The sequence below is a fragment of the Agelaius phoeniceus genome, chromosome 1 (assembly GCF_051311805.1).
Source record: "Agelaius phoeniceus isolate bAgePho1 chromosome 1, bAgePho1.hap1, whole genome shotgun sequence".
Lineage (NCBI taxonomy): Eukaryota > Metazoa > Chordata > Aves > Passeriformes > Icteridae > Agelaius > Agelaius phoeniceus.
In genome coordinates this window covers 35,226,830-35,245,647 of record NC_135265.1, presented here as the reverse complement: position 1 = coordinate 35,245,647, position 18,818 = coordinate 35,226,830, and the positions used below count along the sequence as shown (strand labels likewise).

At 41.6% G+C, this 18,818-nt stretch overlaps 1 protein-coding gene across 4 annotated transcripts in view; it reads right to left on the bottom strand.

Moving 5' to 3' along the window:
• The window catches only part of CREB5 (cAMP responsive element binding protein 5), a 256,868-nt gene extending 241,008 nt beyond the window's left edge, over window positions 1–15,860 (bottom strand). For 2 of the 4 annotated variants that reach the window (XR_013181630.1, XM_077176335.1), the window contains exons 1-2: window positions 15,767–15,860; window positions 14,724–14,810 (exon numbers count right to left, since the gene is read on the bottom strand). Coding sequence is in view for 1 of the 4 variants with exons in the window: in XM_077176335.1 (XP_077032450.1) it covers window positions 14,724–14,726 (3 nt within the window). In the remaining 3 variants the exon portion in view is untranslated. The remainder of the gene's footprint in view (window positions 1–14,723; window positions 14,811–15,766) is intronic. The other 2 variants (XM_077176336.1, XM_054640474.2) reach the window with 2 other exon arrangements.
• Between the last annotated feature and the right edge of the window lie 2,958 nt (window positions 15,861–18,818).

The following is an 18,818-nucleotide window of genomic DNA, read 5'->3' as shown; positions in this document are numbered from 1 at the left end:
GGGCTGTAGCAAAGCTGGGTGCCACCTACCACTTGGTTCAGGGAACTGATCAGCAGGAGTTTGATTTTAAGTGATAGTTTGCCCATCATGCAGAGGCTTTTTTCTTGTTTGAAACAAACTGTAAAATCCATGCAAATCTGCCTTACAGCATTAATGCAATAAAAATGGGACATACAGAGTTTCTAACATTGATAATATTTGAAAATCTTGAGTAAAAGGAAGCATGGAAGCAGATGAGAAGAAACAGAAACCCTTTTTTCTCCTTTTCTCCCTCACTACAGGGTCTGCTTTTTTTTTTTTTTTTTTTTTTTTTTTTGGCGGTTGTGCATGGAATTCCCCCTTCAGTCAGTGCAAGGTTTTGCACTGATGAGCAGTAGGGGTTTTGTGGCTGGTCTAGGGAGAGAAATAAAATAAACAAACAAAGAAGCACATATACAAGCTTTTCAGACAGAATATAAGTCAGATGTTATTCATCAACCATGAGTTACCATATCTTAGTGAAAATAGAGCAGCAATTACTCTCTGTTCTGACAGCACCTTACTTTGGTGGCTGGAACTTAAAATGTACAAGGTACTAAATTTGTGTTGAGACTTAATTTACTGTATAAGGTCAGCAGTTTCTAGCAGGGAAGAGTTCCACCTGTGGAGGATGACTTCACGGCTCTTTTCAGAGCCTCCACAAAACCCAAAGGCCTTGAGAAAGAAGCAAATTTCACCCACTGTTGGCTAGTCCTACCCTGGTTCTACACCACCTCCTGCCTCCAACATCCCCACTAGAAAGTCTTTAGTTTCTCACTCCAAAAACAGACCAGGAAATTGTCTGCAAGGTCTTCCACCTCTGTAAGTAAGGATTTGTATATACTTCTCCTGCTCTGCCATGTTGATGCATCCAGTTGCCTGACAACCTCTTGGTCTTATTCTCTTGGGTTCAGTCTCAAAGGAATGTTCTGCAAACACTTGCTCATCTCTGCAAGGATAGAGCCCTTAACTGTAACCACAGGCTACAGCTTTGGGTTGTAACACTGGAGTGCAAGGCCAATTCACTTGGTTAATTATTTAATCTCCAGCTACAGAGTTTGAACCAAAGGGGAAGATGCAATTAAAAAATAAAACTCAAATTACACACACATACACACACACACGAGTACTTCTCTGCATGCTTAAAAATAAAGAGCAGGCTTGGAAAAAAGGAATATGCCAAGCACTCCTACAGGTAAATTCTTAGTGAATTAATTTTTGAGAGGTTGCTAACACAGAAAACAAGCAGAACATCAGGAACCACCACACTTCACAGAAACCTCTTTTTCATCTTGCAGAAAGTTGTTTTGCCTTGGCAGTTTGTATTTTAACCTCTATATGATCACACTGAAAAAAACATTACTTCTCTTCATTATTCATTTTCTTATTGGAAGCAAAAGAAGTAATACATATTTCACATTTATACCCTGTTCTTCCTATATACTTTTAAATATTCTCAGACAGCTATCATGCCTAATTTTTGCAAAGAGCTCAGGCTCAGCTTCCCAGCTTCCCATACACATACAGTAGTCATGTGGCAATGAGATCCCATTAGGTAAATCAAATTTAAATTCTACTCCAAGACAGAGCATTTCAGTCACTATCTGCATGTGCTTAATTGGTAGACTATGGACAGAAAGTGAAAGCCATGTTAGCAACAAGTTAGCCTGGATTTCAGTGTTTGGGGATGAGAGGAAAAATCCTTACTTATAATTTATTGTTAAAGCTCAAACAGAAGGCATTTTTCCCTGCATTGTAACTATTTGCATATGAAAGGTATACCAGTAGCTTTTGTAGAATTTACATATACAGAAACCATGAAAACACGTGTTTTTCATGTGATCAGTAACTGATACAACCAGGCTACCTTCATTGACAAAACCTGAGACTGAGATATTTCAAAGCTACCTGGGAAGATTTTTCATTCATTTCTAGAGGATGCACGCAGATAAACTGACTAGACATTCATTTTAAATTGTATTTTCAACACCTCTGGGATCTGTCTAAAGTCTCCTGAGAAATTTGTCATCTTTTTAATTAATCTGGAAGAAAATATGTTTTTTCTAATTTCTAGGATTTTGTATCGTCAGCCAAAATTATCTTGTAGTTACTTTTTTGAGAGAGTAACATTGCAAAATGAGATTTTGCAAACTGTGTTTTTCAAATCAGAAAGAGGTAGCTTTTACATCTTAATGTGGTTAAAGAAACAGACAACACCAACCTTCATTTAGAAGATCCTGAATTCTGACAGGACAGGTAACCAAATTATCAATTCAACTCAAGGCAGCAGCAAACATCATTAGCATTGGCCATGAAGTTCAATTAAATGGATCATACAAAAACTAACAGGCTGAAGTCCTGTTACTCTTGAAGCTGACAGCAAAAATCCCACAGATTCCAGTGAGTGCATCCCTGTGTTTCAGCCTTGACACAGAAACCACCTGGGGCTTTGTAATGCACAAAGGAGCCCCTTTCCCAAGGACATGCATTACCTACATATGATCGTACCCAGTCAAAAATGTAATTTTCTTTGTGCTGTAGAGGAGGTGCCTGAACTGATTTGCAGTGTTGCTAGAAGAGATGGACAAGCCACCAAGAGACTCTACAGCAGTCTTCTAATAATGCCTGCCTTTTACAGAGACTGACCTCTTTTCACCTTGCTAAAAGCAGTAAGTAGCAAGTAATAGATCTTGTCAAAGGTTACTCTGTAGAATAACCTCTGGAGATATTAGATAGAGGTGTCCAGAGAAATACCACAAAGGTGCTGACAAGGAAACCAAAGGGATTATGATTAGGAAGTGTGAATAAGCTAAGGTTTCAAACATACTCAGATTTTGGTTAGAAATGCTGAAGTACAGGAAGGAAATGTTCTACATACCATCAAACCACCAAAACACACACTTGAAAAGACAAGTTAAAGAGCCATCATATGGAGATTAAATATTTTACATGGTCTAAGAAAAGCAATTCCACACAACTAGAATAAGCCAGAATTTCTTCCTCATCAAATCCTAGTATGTCAGTATGTCTCCTGATAAAAAATGAGAAACTAATCTGCTCAAAGGAAAAAAAAAAAAGAAGCCATACCTAGGAAGCATTAATTGTTCCTTCAGCTCCCTTTTAATCCATCCTGGAATATTCAAATTAATCAGAACTTCCACCAGATAATTCCCAGTAAGAGAAATCCATTTAAGTCATCTACCTTTCCCATAAAGAAGAAATATGTTTTAAAAGACCCTAAAAACCTAAGCCAGTAGCATAACTAAAAAGCATAACTAAAAAAATTTACTCCAATTTCTACTCCAATTTCTGAATTTTACCAATTATGCAATGACTTAATTCAAAAATGTCCAAGATATTTCTGACAGTATTCTTAATAGAGGACAGCCTCTCCCACATTTACTCTCAGCAAAGGTGCTATACCAAGACTTGGTTTCTTTCAGCCAATCTTTTTCCGATCCCGTCAGTTGATTACATTGATTTTGCAATGCCCTCCAGGGAAGGCAATCATCTTCCCTGTTCCAGCCAGATCAGACCAGACCAAGTCTTAGGAAATATTTGGGAGATGTGGCCAACAAAAGGCCTCTACCCAGCTATTTGAAGTTCTCAAACAACACAGCTTTCCAGGAGCTTGTCCCTGTCTTATATGCACAGACCATATTGTTCAGATAAGAAAGATAAAGAGACCCCAGCCTCCCAAGCCAAGAGCAGAGAAATGAATGCAGATAAACATGAAAGTGTTTGCATCAACCTGAAAGACTTTATTCATCACAAAAAAAAAAAAAAACAAACCTCTGAAAGATGTAGTGCCTTATGTCTTCCTTAATATAAATAAATTTTCAAAGGAGATGAACCTCATTTTGAAAAAATGTTGAAATAGAGTATTTTGCCTTTTTCATATAATTTTCTCCCCTTTTATTTTGGCTGAAGCTACTCAGAAATTTTGATCTTTAACAGTGAATACTTTCAGGCCTCCATTCCCTTTTCAGTAAAGTTCTTTGTGTGAAAATCTTTGGTGAGTATATTTTTCCCTCGAAAAATGTCACTAGCCTGGCTGCAAAGGCCAAAGAAGCTGCTCAGAGGCCACCATCTTTAACTCCTGGCAACTGCTACTTGATTTAACTCAGGGTTGGATGGGGTGCAGAAAAAACCTTGTGGCCCAACTGTCTTCTCTACACAACGGCAAGGAAATCCCCTCTGTGCTAAATATGGGGCTTAGCAAGAGACAAGAGGCTCTGTCAGGACCTTGCTGCTTCTTCGACCATCTCACACCCACCATGCTTGAGAGCACAGGTAGAGTCAGGCATTAGGTGGAGAAATAAGTGGCATTTTAATGTGGGCACCAAAAGGTTGATTCTTTTTTAGCATATATTTTGAAGATGGTTAGTAGGAAGGCACTAGGTATGTGAGGAAAGTGGTATTCACAGAATTGCAAAAGGCCGGAAAAAGTACTCCTGTTTAGATTTTCATTTAACTCTTTCACAACCAACCTTTATAAAAAATGTTATTTCCGTGTCATGGATCACTGGCTTTTACCTCTTTCTCACCTAACAATAAGCTATACAATTTACTGCTGTGTATCCTTTATTGTGTAAACACGAGTCCGTCTGTACAAACCAGTTGCCGAACTGCAGGCTTGGTTTTTCTCTTAAAATTCTGTGATGTCAGGATACAAAAAAAATTGATATTTTACAAAATGCATCCTCCATGCAATACCTGCCCATTCCAGGTGCTAATGAGCACATACCTCTCTATAAATGTAGACATGGGCATTCGCCTGTCCAGTATTTTCTAAGCACTGGAGCCAATTGAGAAATTTGTTTGAAATCCTGCTTGGGCTTTCCAAAAGCACCTGAACTCTGGTGGCCACAATTTTATTAGTTGGGAGAGGATCTCACTGCCACAGTCATACAGCCACATGGCTCAGCAGCACTCCCAATGCCACATTTTTCCCTGTTCAAGGAAGGCCGTTTCCTTGAAAGAAGACATACAACAAGGAGCTCTGCATATCCAGTATGTCAAAGCTACGCTTCGCTTGCAAGGCATCCTCAGTACATTTAAGCTATCTGACACCAACAGAGCAAATTCAAATTTAAAAAGAAAATCAAATCTATTTTCATGACTAGTTTGATAAAACAGTCATCATCATGCCTCTTATTGTCCTCATCATAAATTAATTTAGAATTAATTACAATGCTGAAAATATTTCTTCTAAGCTCCTTCTGTGCCTAAAAGCTTTCAGCCTGCTGAAAAGCTTTTGGCTGACAGTGCACTGACTCAAAACTCTGAAATGAAAACTGGAAGACTGACAGCCTAGAAATAGGCTGTCTCAATATTTTGGAATAGCAGCTTTTTGGCAAGAAAATTCGTATAGAATCAGACAACATGAGAGAGAAAATACAACATGTAGAGTCCTGACTGCTACAGAGAGAGCAATGTTTCCCAGTGTTTGCTTGTGTGTCCTGCAAGCTCCACTCAATTCAGATAATCCAGTAAGAGGTTCAGGTGTAAGGCCACTGCATAGCAGTAAAATAAACTATCTGGAACTCCTAAATTTTAGGGTATTATTAAGTTGGTTGACTCATCTGGGATCCATTGACTTTAACTGTTCCTGTTAAAAACAGACCACTATAATTTTTGCTGAGGAACAAAGAAAAAAATGTTGGGGGGCATGCACATAGCTCACATAGCTGATAGCTTATTTTTGACAGGACCTATTTGACTACACATAGAGCTACATTCATTAGTCCCAAAGCTTTTTAACTTAACACTAGGGAATACAAAATCATTCTTGATAACATTAAAGGTCACTTTCAAAAGAATAAAATTCCCTATTTTGTGTAATGTAACAGAGGCCAGAAATGTTTTTCTCCGAAGCAGGATTTTTGTACCATTAAGGTATATGCAGAGCTCTTCATGTTGAAGGACTCCTTGAAGGCTACAGAATTAGAGCACATACTTTTTTTAGCTCTCTCTTGAAGAGCTGAAGCATATCTTGATTTTTAACAAAGAGAGCTTTACTCCCAATAACTTGTTAGCAGCTTGACTTAATGAAGAATTGAGTTTCATCTCAGCAGTTTTACTAAACTTTGGAGAAAAGGTGCCCAATGACACTAGTCCCTGAGTGCTCTGAGCAACCATTGACCTCAGTGGGAATTAAGATTGGTCCTAGTTTTGATTGACATGGCACCTTGCAGAATTAGATCCAATCCTCTTTCTTTCCTCCTAAGAATGTATTTTCCCCCATTAGCCATCTGATTTTTATTTTGCTTTGACCAGAGATGAAATGAATGTAGATGTTTTGGTGCTGACAACCTCCCTGTCAAATTATATAGTGACTTCTCATGCTAAAACTTGTTTGTTTTCACACCATCATCACTGATGATCTCAGCACAGCAGCGCTTCGAGAATAATGGTTTAGTCAAACGCAAAGCCAGCAGAAGGAACATAAAACAATGTGTGCTTATATAGGGCCTACATAAATAGTGCTTTTTAAAAATGTTTGGCAATGAAATAATAGTTGTGGGTTTGTTTCTTTTTTTTTTTTTTTTTATAAATTAACCTCTGGATTATTAGGGATCCAGAGACTTTGCACACCAGAGTGGTTATAGGGCCTAAAAATATTTGTTGTATCTTCTCACAAAAGAATATACACAGAAGATGCCCTTTGTGTGCCATTAATAATCAACCATGGGCCATACCCTCACTCCACACAGTTTCAGAAAAGTCAAGCAATTTATACCAATTTCAAAAGAAACAGAGCTGACCCCACATATGCTGGGCCAAATGAAGAAAATTGGAAGCAAGTAAGTGTACATGATTAGGCCTGGGCAAAGTGTGAGTTGTACACAGGACACTGCCTATTTATCACTCTTTACAATGTTTTTCTTTACTCAAAATTCCCTGTTTATTGCTGTTTAAAAAACAAAATCAGAGCAGCTCAGGCAGTGATGACATTTTTCCCCCATTTCTCAAAGACTTTGTTCCCACTCTCAGGCCAGCTTGGGAGCTATGCAAGATGCTCGAGTGTCCTGGGTGTTGCTTTATGCAGTGCTGCAGACAAATACTCCAATTTATTAAAACTGCCGAGCCACAGTGCCTCCTCGCTTCTTTTGCCCTCTATCGCCTCCTTTTTTTCAGATGCTGAAAGAAAACCTAAAACCTCCACGTAAAAAATGTAACCGAAGTCTAAGGTGTTACTTCCAATTCACAGCTGCGTCGTTAATCGTGAAAGTGCACATCATATTTAGGAGCAGAATTATATCCTGCCATGTTTAACTGAAAAGCTTGGTGGGCTTTTCATCTATGTTGTGCAAGCCTGAGGCCAGAGTGGTGACTGTCACAGCCAAAGAGACACAGACAGATAGATGATGGAGAGTGCAGACTGCGCACCCACACATAAAGCGCGTGAGAGGAAGGAGAGTGCACGGAAGGAATATTAATTGAGCAGAAAATAAGTATTCTCAATATCCCCCTGCCCCCTTAAAAAGTAGCCACAAGATGAGGAGAGCTGCAAACATGTTCATCTTGGGGAAACAGCCGTCCCTAACGTGACATGTAAGGCTATTACTTCAATAATGGGACTTGCACAGTGCACAGCTGATAGGCTATGTTCAGAATAGACCCCGTGAATCTAATTTTCTTTTCAATGAGTATTATTGCAGTTGGTAACTCCACAGATTTCTATAGAGTTGCTCCAGATTTGTATCAGGGTGAGTGGAGAATTAGGCTCTACTATGATATTTTTGAAATCCACAAGAATGTATTCTACTTACCCAGTCATAAAACCCATGGCTCTTTTGATCCTTTCTACTTTCATAGCAAATTATTTACAGAAGCTTGTCTTTTAAAGATTCTCATCAAAATGTTAGATTACTGCTTTCTCTCACTTTTTGTGAAAAACCATCAAGTACTCAAATTTAACCCATTTTCATGCCTGAGTCCATGTACTGCTTTACTAGCACTGAAGAATGAAAGGGCAGTACAGGAATTGGAGAAAGTGGTTTAAGTTTTACATCATTCATTTTGATCTCCCACTGCCTTTTTAAAATACTTTTCCGTCACACATCCAGTAAAAGAAATTTACACTGGACTTATTTAATAACAGATATAAAACAACTTTAAAGTGCTACACTGATACACTTAAGGATGGAAGTAGAGAAAAGAAGGAAAATTCCTTAACTTGTTTTTAACTACAGAATCCCTTCTTTTCCCTCATTTTGCGCACTCTAGAAAATTATGGAAGTCTCTACAGATGTTGATCCTGATCTCTTCATTTGCATATTTGGGAAAAAATATGCAAATGCCATTTCCCCCATGCCCAAGTCATCACCAGCAAAATGAGCTTTTTTTTAAGTCACAAAAAATGAAGTTGATGTCGTGATTGAAATTATCATAAACCCTTAACCAAAATTTCTTCTTCCTAAAGCATTTATTCAGTAATGAAGTTAAACAACAGGTAGGAATAGACAGTCCTGAACAAAGCAATTGATTATCTGTTTCTACTCCATTGCTCCACTTTTAGTTTTTACAACCATTCTGAGAAGTTTCATATAAGTAAGATACTGGCAAGCCCAATGGCACAGACAGTGTCATTTCTGGACAAGCAGAATTCCAGGCTCTTTGCCATCACACACTCAGGTCACCTTTGGAGTTCCTGCTGGGCACCTAAAAAAGAATTGTGATAAACTCGTTCACTGACTTGACCAGAACCAAAAGCAGATGTAACCAAACCAATTGCCTAAAGTTAATTCAGGGTAGTACCTATGGAGGTATGATTTACTATTACAGAATCAAGGAACTGTTTAAGTTAGAAAAATCCCTTAAGATCATCAAGTTGAGCCATTAACCCAACACTGCCAAATCTGCTACAAAACCATGTCCCCAGCTGCCACATCTACACATCTTGTAATTACAATTACCTCCAGAGATGGTAACTCAATCATTTCCCTAGGCAGCTTATTCCAGTGCTTGACAACCCTTTTGGTGAAGAAATTTTTCCTAATATGCAAGATAAACCTCTTCTGGTGCAACTTGAGGCCATTCATAATGTAAAGCTCTGCACCTAGTAACAGAGCATTGCTTTTGAATAAAAGTTTTCTGAAAAGTTAAGTGAGAGTTATTTGGACTGGGAATGATTGCAAACTAGTTCGGCCATGACTGAATTACTGGTTTGCAGTATCAGTGCATGACCAAGTGACCTACTAATATCATCGTCCATATCTTGGAGCGTTTACTTAGGCAGAATATTACTCTTCAGGTAGTATTTTCAGCACTCCAGAACTGGAAGACTTAAAAGACAGAAAAGTGAAAAAAGAGAGGGAATACAAGACACTAACATCTCAATTAATTGCTTGCTGCTATAGCTGCTCTATACAACGCATCCCAAATCCAGTCTCAGATTCTGTTTATTATGCTACAGAGCCCCCTGTGTTGAGCATATTAACTAGCATTCTTTACATTAGACCAGCAGGAGAAAAAAACTCAGATGTTAGATCTAGGAGCCCCTGGTCCAGGTTGATTTCCCTGAAAAGACAAATTAGTTTCTGGGTACAGCTCAGAAAAAGGTGATGATGAACAATGCTGCCTTGCATGCAATGGGAGAGTAACTAAAGGCACAAGCCCACAAAGTTAACAGGAAAAAAGGCAGCTTCCTCTAAATGAGGAAAGATCAGCCAAATTAATTACATATCTCTAAAGTATTAACTTTAGGCATTGTATTTAAGGATGACTATTTGGAACCCAGTACATCCCTGGACAAAAAACATTAAAATACACAAACATACAGTGATTGGGACCAGACATTTCAACTGCATTGAAATGATGTGGTGAGTGGGGGCACACAAAGACAAGGCCCTTAGGAAGGAAAGAAGCTGAGATGAAAGAAAAGCAAGCAGCTTGAGAAAACCCTACAAAGGTTAAAAAGGCCATAGAAACTGTTTGTAGAGTTTATGTGTGGTAGAAAGCTGCAGGTGAGATCAAACCATGCCCAATTCCTGAGCTAGCAGAGGTCTCAGTACCCCAGTAAGAGCAATGAAAACATTCAGAGCTAAAGAAAAGCAGAATCAGCTGGCAAAGGTAAGAGAGGATTTGTAGGTTTTTTTCCCCAATTAAATTCAAATCTCATTCCTTCTGGCTTCTTCTAAAGACATTGCCATTTTTATCAGCCACAAAGTGGAGCCTTCTGGCCAAGTGAGGCTTCACCCCACGCCTTAAAATCACCTTACGTGGCAGGGCAGCACGACAGCGATATGAGCTGTTTCAAAGGAAGAGATTATTAAAACCACACACCTATACAAACACTGCTGATGACAGTGTCTCAAGGAATTTATTCTGGAGTAGTGTGTGGGACCAACTTCTTGAACAAATTCTCAAAAAAGTATAAGGCGGAAACAAGAACCAAAAGCAAAACATCTTTTAAGCTAAGGAAATTGTTGTAAGCTTTCAATGTTTTACTTTGAAAATCCTACAGCCTTCAGCAAAATCCTTGGAAAATCTCTTGTGTTTATGAAATAGCATTTGATATCACAACCTAAAAACCTACAAACAAGTGCAACCAGCCCTTTCCTAACTCTCTAAGGGCAAATAACACCTGCATTTCCCATACAACGGCTAGTAAAGAAACACTGACTCTCAGTAATTTTAATTACAGACTAAAATGACACCTTAGTAAAAAATAGTAGATGAAGTATTATTTTAGAGTTTCAATTTTGCCCCGTTAACCTGAGCCATAACAGGAGCAAAATAATCAGTGCACAAAGTAACACAAGAGCTCCACGGATATAAAAAAATACAAGAGCTTATCTGCTTCAACAAGGCCTTTCATCACATATCCAAAACAGTAATTTTATGTATATTATGTTGTGCTCGTTATGTATACCTGAGACTATTTAAATAATTTATTTGATTGTATATGTAACCAAAACAAAAATTATTTCCATAACAGGATTTTGTTTTTACATGTCAAGTCTACAGAAGTTCATTTCTGTACTTAATGCTATAACATAGCTAAAGTTAAAATCCAGCATGATAACATATTGTCTGAGATCACTGTTTTGTCTGTGGCCAAGAATACTACACCTTCAGAATTGTAAATTAGCATAGTAATATCACTTATTAGGTAGGAGGAAAAAATATGTTTTCATAGTTCTTATTCCAAACTGTTGCTTTAAATTTGTGATCAACTTCGATCATTTGTCAAGGCAGAAAAATGCAAAAGCCTTAAAAGTTCTTTTTTAAGGCTAGAGCCCTAAAAGCTCTGGAGCATTATAATTTGCTGAGATAATTTACCAAGAAATAAGGGTGGGTGGGGATGGAGGAGGGGGGAACAGGGGTTGAATAGTTTGCAGCATGAAGAGAGGACAAATCAACAAAAATTTTTTGAGCTATTGCAGAGTGACCTACCAAGCTCTCTGATCAGCCCTGAAGTTAGTACTTAGGACTGACAGAATCTCAAAGTATTTTAAATATTTCCACTGAGACTTCTATGTATTTGTATCAATGAAAGTTTACACATGAAAGATTAAGCCAAAAAGGCTGGCTTAGTTATATATGTCTGCCTATTAATTTGATTAGCATGAGATAACCAAAACAGAATCAAAGCAAAAGAATCACCTAGACCTGTGAAGCAGAACTGAAAGACTTGTTGCTTTATACATCTGCTTTTCCAGCAACTGTGTCTGCTGGGTAGAGTATTCCTGCAATAAGTTACAAGAAAAATCAGTGTTCGCGGGCCTTGAGAGAAAAACCCAGTTTGTTCCAATAATAAATCACATGGTCCTTAATAATATTTTTTAAATGTTTGAAGTAAAAACAGTTTTGTTCTTCTTTTATTGCAAAATCTTGTCCTGAAATAGTTTTCTCATAATAAAGAGTTTATAAGAAAGACGGTCGCTGGAATTAAAATTAAAGCTAACAATACACAGACATAGGTATAAACCCTCAAAGCAACAGGTTTACAGGAAATCCAGAAAGTCAACTAATGGCAGAAATTAGAGACACAGGATGACAAAAAGTAGAGGAAAAGTTCTTGACTAAAGAAATTGTTTTAAAAGCAACAACGACCTTGCAAGAATTCATCTAATATTTAAGATCCTCATACCCTGATTGGGAGCACAGAGACAGGTTTTTAGAGGGGGCCACAAGGAGACAAGTTAATAACCCAGTTTCAAATCATCCTGCAGCTCAGAGAGATTCTGCCCACACAGAGTTGAAAGGTTTAGTATGTAAGAGCAGCCTTCTGACGGCGCGGGGAGATTACCTCTCTCTTATCAACTCCAGAGTGAACTCCGGCTCTCACAGCAATGATCTTTTACAGAAGATTCCTCGGCACTGAACAGGATAAATGTGAGTGCAGCACATTTTAGATTCTCAGCGTGAGGAAATGAATATCAAATTTAAAAAGCACCTATTACTCTTTATCTGTGTAAGTCATTCTGCTAAGTGGTGATATAAATAAAATTACATGTACAATCTCGCTTCTATCTTCCCTTTAAATGTATATACGTGGTTTCTTTCCCCTTACATTCCCTGGGTTAAATTAGCAGAAGAGGAGTGTGATAAATTGAAGCTGAACTATAAATGGGTGTTTTGGAAGGGAGAAAAGGTTTCCGCTTGTTCTAAATGTGTAAACTTTTAAAAATATTGCAATTTTAAATCCTGGAAAAGTGCCATCCAATATTCACAACTGGCAGACAGCGCTTATTACCTTTTTTATATGCTATTACAAAACTTTTTGATTTTAAACATTAGCCCAACTATTCCTAAGAGTCTCCAATTAAAGATGTAACAATAGGAGACTACAGCCATTTCTTTTTCATGCCATAAGTTCATTATTTCTATTTCCTGTTTCACTCAAGTGTTTCTCTTAAAGTTTTGAAACTTTGATGATCTCCACAGTTGAAACCAAACATAAATCCCATGCAAGCTAATGGGACAAAGGAAACCCCCAAGTCTATCGACAGCAGTGGATACCACTTCTTCCCAAGCCATATATAATTAAGAGCAATGAAAAATCCCTGGTTAGTTATCATAAAAACAGGCTCCTTACCATAATCTGTAAAGCACAGTCAGGTCCAAGTTGTTTTGTTCAACCACCACACCAACTGTTCCTTGTTTTTAGTGACTTATTTAAAAGAAAGAAAAACACTCACTTTGCCAGTTATAGCTGGGGGAAAAACTCCCAAGAGCTTTCAGGCTTCATTAATTAGGGCCATCAGAACTGTACTTCATTTAAGCAGTACAAAACAGTGCAATCAAGAGTTATGTCCCGGGCTGTAGCTATCTGCCCCTCTCTCATTCTCTTCTTCTTTCTCTCACCATCTCTTTCAGTAAATGAGACTAATTTTTCCAGCAGCCTTTAACTCCCTAGATTAACTGAAGTGGAAAATGTGACTACAAACTCATAGCACTGTCTAGCCTCCAACCCAGCACAGAATCAACTTTGTTGTAAGTGTTGAAGGACACCTAGCAAGCTGCTACTTGCTAAGTTCATAACCCAGAAGTGTGCATTCACTCACAACAGGACTGCGCCATCTAGTCAGCTGCCAGCAGCAGGCTTGGGGAGCAGATGCCTCGGGATGCAGGGCTTTAGCCCTTGGGAATGTTCCGTTTCTTACAGATTCAATTGTGGTGCGGGGGTTTTTTTAATAAAATATCACTACTGAGATAATCCACATCTAGTTGATATGGGAAAATTTAGGCAATAATAGCGCAGCAAACTTCTACATCTATCTTTGATTTACAAGATAAAAGCAACTTTTAAATTAAAGAGCCTTTCTGCTAATAGAGCTTATTATGCCAGAGACAGGAATGATTTTCCTAGAAAGTTGTCCCTGTGTGCACGCCTATTATCTTTGCTTTCCCCCTTCCACTAATGAGCATTTATCTAAAGAGCCTGTTAATCCTCTGATGTGTGCTTCTGGTCAGAGGTAACAGTTTGAATAAAACCACTAATCACTTATCACTAATCACTGATCATTAATCACACTTTTCCCTAGTGCTTTGCGACCTGTACAGCTCCCTTTAGGATTAAGGAGTCACAAATAAGGAGTTTAGCCATTTTTTATTAAGAATTTCCAGCTTTTGATACCGACAACCTCATTCGCCACATGAAAGTTACAAAACACTGAGCAGGGACTTTCACCACTCTACACTTTTATATTGAATATAAACAGTACCTTTATGGAAGCATACCTCCTTCAGCAAAATTCCTACAAATTAACCTACATTTTTGCATTCAGCTCTCACTTTCTACCTCTCAATTTTATTTCAGTCCAGTTTCTGGATTATCCCCATATATCTCTTACAAGAAAGTTTTCCTACACCACTGTTCCTTGACGCACTGCTACTTGTCCAAATGGCCAGACAAGGAAAGTCTGGTGCACACCAGCGGGTGAATCTTTCTTTAAAAACTGCAGTCTCAAGAAAAGCCCAAGTAAGATGCTTCACAGTAATTCTTATTCTTCTGTTCAAGCTTCAATTTCATCTAGCTAAGCACTGTTTCTTACTGATAATATATGGAAATCTTCTAATCTTGCTGCTTAAGTCACTTCTCATATTGGACTGGATTTAAAAAAAGAAAAGAAAAAAACCAAACAACATATGGACATTTCATTTTCCTTTATTTCTACCCCCATCTCTGAAACTACCTCTCTCTTTCCAATTATAAAGCTTATATTGAGCCCTGGAGATGAAGGATCACTCACCATGCTCGGACATAAATAATAGAGGAGGCAGAGTTTAGCAAGTATTCCCCTTACACTCCTGCAGCTCTTATCGTCCTGAAAACTTCGCTGGGGAGAGAGAGACCCCTGTAAGAGAGGACAGTAGCGGGGGGACGCGGAGCTGGAGGCAGGGGGATGATGAGCGGAGTAGAGGGGCTGTAAAGGGAGAGGAAGGCTGCAGAGGGGGGACCTTGTCAACACTCGCCCCCTCCCCGCACCCGAGGGCATCAGAAGCGGAGCATCAGCCCCGCACCGGCCCGCAGCATGACGTAAGGGCCGGCAGCAGCAGCCCGGCACCCGGGGTGTCTCACGGGGAAAGCGGCCGCGCACCACCCCGCGCACCGCCCCGCGGACACCGCCGGCTGCTCCCGGCTCGCTGGGAAGCACGGCCGCCGCCGCGAAACTTATCCAGAAGTTTTGGGGGCGGCGGGGAGAGAGGATGGCGGGGCAGCGCGCCGCCGAGCTGTCATCGCCGGGAGCCGTCCAGCCCGCCGCGGGCGCGGGGACTCCGCGTTCGCTCCGCCGGGAGCTGCCCACCCGCTCGCTCCGCTCGGGGCAGCACCAGCGGGGTGCTGCTTGCGCTCCGCGGCAGCCGCCCCATCTCATCCCATCCCATCCCGTCCCGGGAAGCAGCGCGCAGACTTCCCAAACTCCCCGAAGTGCGGATGGGGAGTCCGACTTCCCCGCGTTTCGGCGACCGTGCGCTCCCGCCCCCGCCGCTCTGCCCTGCCCTGCCCGACCCTCCGCGGGACGCGGGGTCGCTCACGCCCCTCTCCCCGAGCACGGCGGGGACGCGGAAGCGGCGGGACCCCGCGCCCGCGACGGAGACCGGCGCTGCCGCCTGCGGAGCAGATGCGGTGGCGGAGGGCAGAGCCCCTGCAGCCGCAGGCTGCCCCTTCCCCAGCCGCGCACCCGGCGCTGCTGCTGCGCTGCTGCGCTCCGCTCCGTGCGGGGCGCGCTGCGGGGCGCGCCGCTCGCCGCGCCGGGCGCCTTCCCGGGGCAGCCCCGTATTTTTAGGAACTTACCGCCCGGCGCGGCGGGGACGGGACCGGCAGCGCGGCCGGAGGAACCACGTTGGACTGAGGGACGGTTACAATACGTTCTATTTAGAGAAGCATTACATCACCCTCCGTGACGTCACGTGGGATTCCTGAACTTCTAAATCATTGCGGTCCGTGCCGGGCGGGGGGGGCCGGGAGCGCGGGGCGGGGGCGCGGCCTCGGGCGGTCCCTCCCCCGCGGGGCGCTGGGAGGAGCGGAGCGGAGCGGAGCGGGGGTGAGTCAGCCTGGCAGCGGCGGCCCGCCCCCCGCGTCCCGGGCACCCGCGGGCTCCGGCACCGATGCCCGGGCGGGAAGGGGCGCAGCCGGGCCCGGCGGGCGCTGCCAGGGGAAAGCGGTGTCCTGGCCGTGCCGGGCTCCGGCAGGCGCGGAGCCTCTGCTGAGTGACAGCCGCAGGGGAGGCCCGCGCTCAGCTGGGACTCGGGTCCTGCAGCCCCGAACTCTTTCGGGTATTTTTGTTTGCTCGAGTTTCTTTATCTAGAAAATGTTTAAAGAGTAACGCGGTGCCCGACAAGGGAGGAAAAGCTCCGTCTCGAGCTGCAGCCCTGCGAGGATGCGCCGCTGTCCACCTGCCCAGGTGTGCCCGGCGTCCGCCGGGCAGGGTTTGATGCCGCGGCGGAACCCCAGCGGCGCTGGAGCAGAGCAGTCACAAAGAATCTTAGCTGATATAATTGAGTGTCTCATTGCTTTTTGAACATTTAAACATTCTGCATCTAGTTGGCAGTGTCTCTGAGTCGTCGTCTGGGACGCTTGCCGGTGCCAAAGTTATTGTTCCACCCCGTAACTACTCCAGTGCCTCCTTTTCTGTTTTTTTTTTTTTACTCTCAGACTAATAATGCTCCTCAACAGTGCCTCTGGCACCTGGGTCTGGAGGCTGTTACTTTGGCACTTGACTCCACACTGCAGTTATCCAGGAGGGATTTGTATCAAAGATACACGATTGAACTGGATTTAGCAGCTGATTCATGCCAGGAGGTATGACTTAATTCTGATGCAGTGTTTTAGCACCTAAGCCTGAAATGTCTCATGAGGAAAGCTCAGTGTTTTGAGGGTCTCAGAATCTGCAATGGCTTGCTCAGTTTGGTTTTTCTCCGATATTCCATTAAGAAAGGAGAGAGTAATACAACACACATTGCCAAAATCAGGAACTACTATACAAATGGCAATAATACAGCACTTTACTCCCAATAATACCATTCTTTTGCAGGTTTATATTAGGCTGTCTAATTATCATCTTCAGCTTTTAACAATTCACTGGCACTTTATGCAGGATTTAGGCAGATAGAAGCGAATCCTATCAGTGACTGATGATAGGTTTTGAACTCATTTAACTCCTTAGGATAAAGCTCAATGATGCTGTCACTGTAAGCCTTCGTTTTGTCAGGTATTATCTTTGGAACTTGCATAGCGAGTGCAAAGTGCCTTACCTCCAAACGTCCTGGAATTATAAACTGCACAGATGACTAAATTAATAATTGCAGTTATTTCTGTCTCACAGGAAGGGTTTTAGCATACACAAACACAGCAGTTTTTAAGGCCATGACAAAAAGATTTAAGCACAGGAAACAGCTCTGCATCTCTCATTGAGATTTCATTGTACAATTTATGTACTCACACTTCTCACAGACGTGCAGCTGGCACTGTGGCTGATCAATGGGTTTTCCTGGGATTGCAGTGAGGTTTTCTCCAGTTTTCTCAATGAGATCAATCTGTAAATGGCAATGGAGATTTCAGGTGCCTGTCAAGGACAACAGGGCCCAAATCTGCTGGCTACCTCTGTAGTACGATTCAGTTATGGCAAAAAAAAAAAGATCCTAAAAGCAAGATGAACAGGACCACCACTTTATTGAGATCAATAGCTTTACCTGCCACATAGATACTTTGACAGATCTCTACCACTTAAAGAGACAGGCAGCTTGTGACAGCAGTTTGTGTGTGTCTGCCCCACAGAGGGTGGTGACAAATGCTCTGACAGGTGGTTACCTTGGTTTTCACTGACAGCAGAGCCAGAGAAGTTTTGGGTTCCTGATATGAGTCTCAGGGCCTGAGGAAAGATTCTTGAAATGAGTTGGAGTCCTGGGGGGGAGAATGAGTACAGAATAACATCAACGGTTCCTCTGAGGTTCAAATCTGCTGCAATATGTGTCACATATTATTGCTTTTCCCCATGCCCAACTTCTGTTTCACTTGCCACCCTCAGATTCTGTTGCTCTCCTCCCTCTTCCAGATCTTTATTTCTCTATTTCTATGTTTTTCTTTTGCCTGTTACCAACCTTCTCTCTGTTCTATGGTAACTCCTCTGATCTCTCAATGGGGATGTGAAAAGGAGCACCGAGATGCAGCTTTGTTTTGTTCTATGCTCACTTTAATCCCTGGTGGTTGAGCAGTTCACAGAGAAGAAAATGTGTCGATGCCTTCAGCCTGAGAACACTGAGCAGAGAAGGGACATTGAGAAAGTGTAATTGCCAAGTTCTTTCTTGATTTAAACTGTGGGATGCTGATAGTAAAAGAGATGCTCCTCTGCCTGCAAAGTTGCTGCTTTCAAGTTGAGCTGATGTCTGCTTGTGTGCTGTCACACGTGAAGAACAACTCTTTAATATGAACTCCTCTAAAGGTGGTTTGAATTAGCATATTCCACTCGGCAAATGAGGAATGTAGAGTCAGTTACCACAGCTCAGCTGACAAGCCGTAACTTGAGAACATGCTCTATATGAGGGACAAATTTGAACAAATCTTAGAAGCTAATCAAAGGCACCTCCTGGAACAGCAAAATGATCATTCTGCAGAACTTCAGGTTCCTGTTTCAAAAGCACTATATGTTAAAAAAAAAAAAAAAGAAACAAAACACCACCAAACAGAAAACACCAACTTGTGAAATACGGGTTAATGTTAGGCAAGAAAACTTCCTTTTTATGGAATATTATTCAGGAGTGATTGAATTGTGGAAGTAGCTTTCCAAAATACTCCTGCCTAGGGCAGGAAAACTCCATCCTGAATGGTTCAAAACTTGGCAATGTTT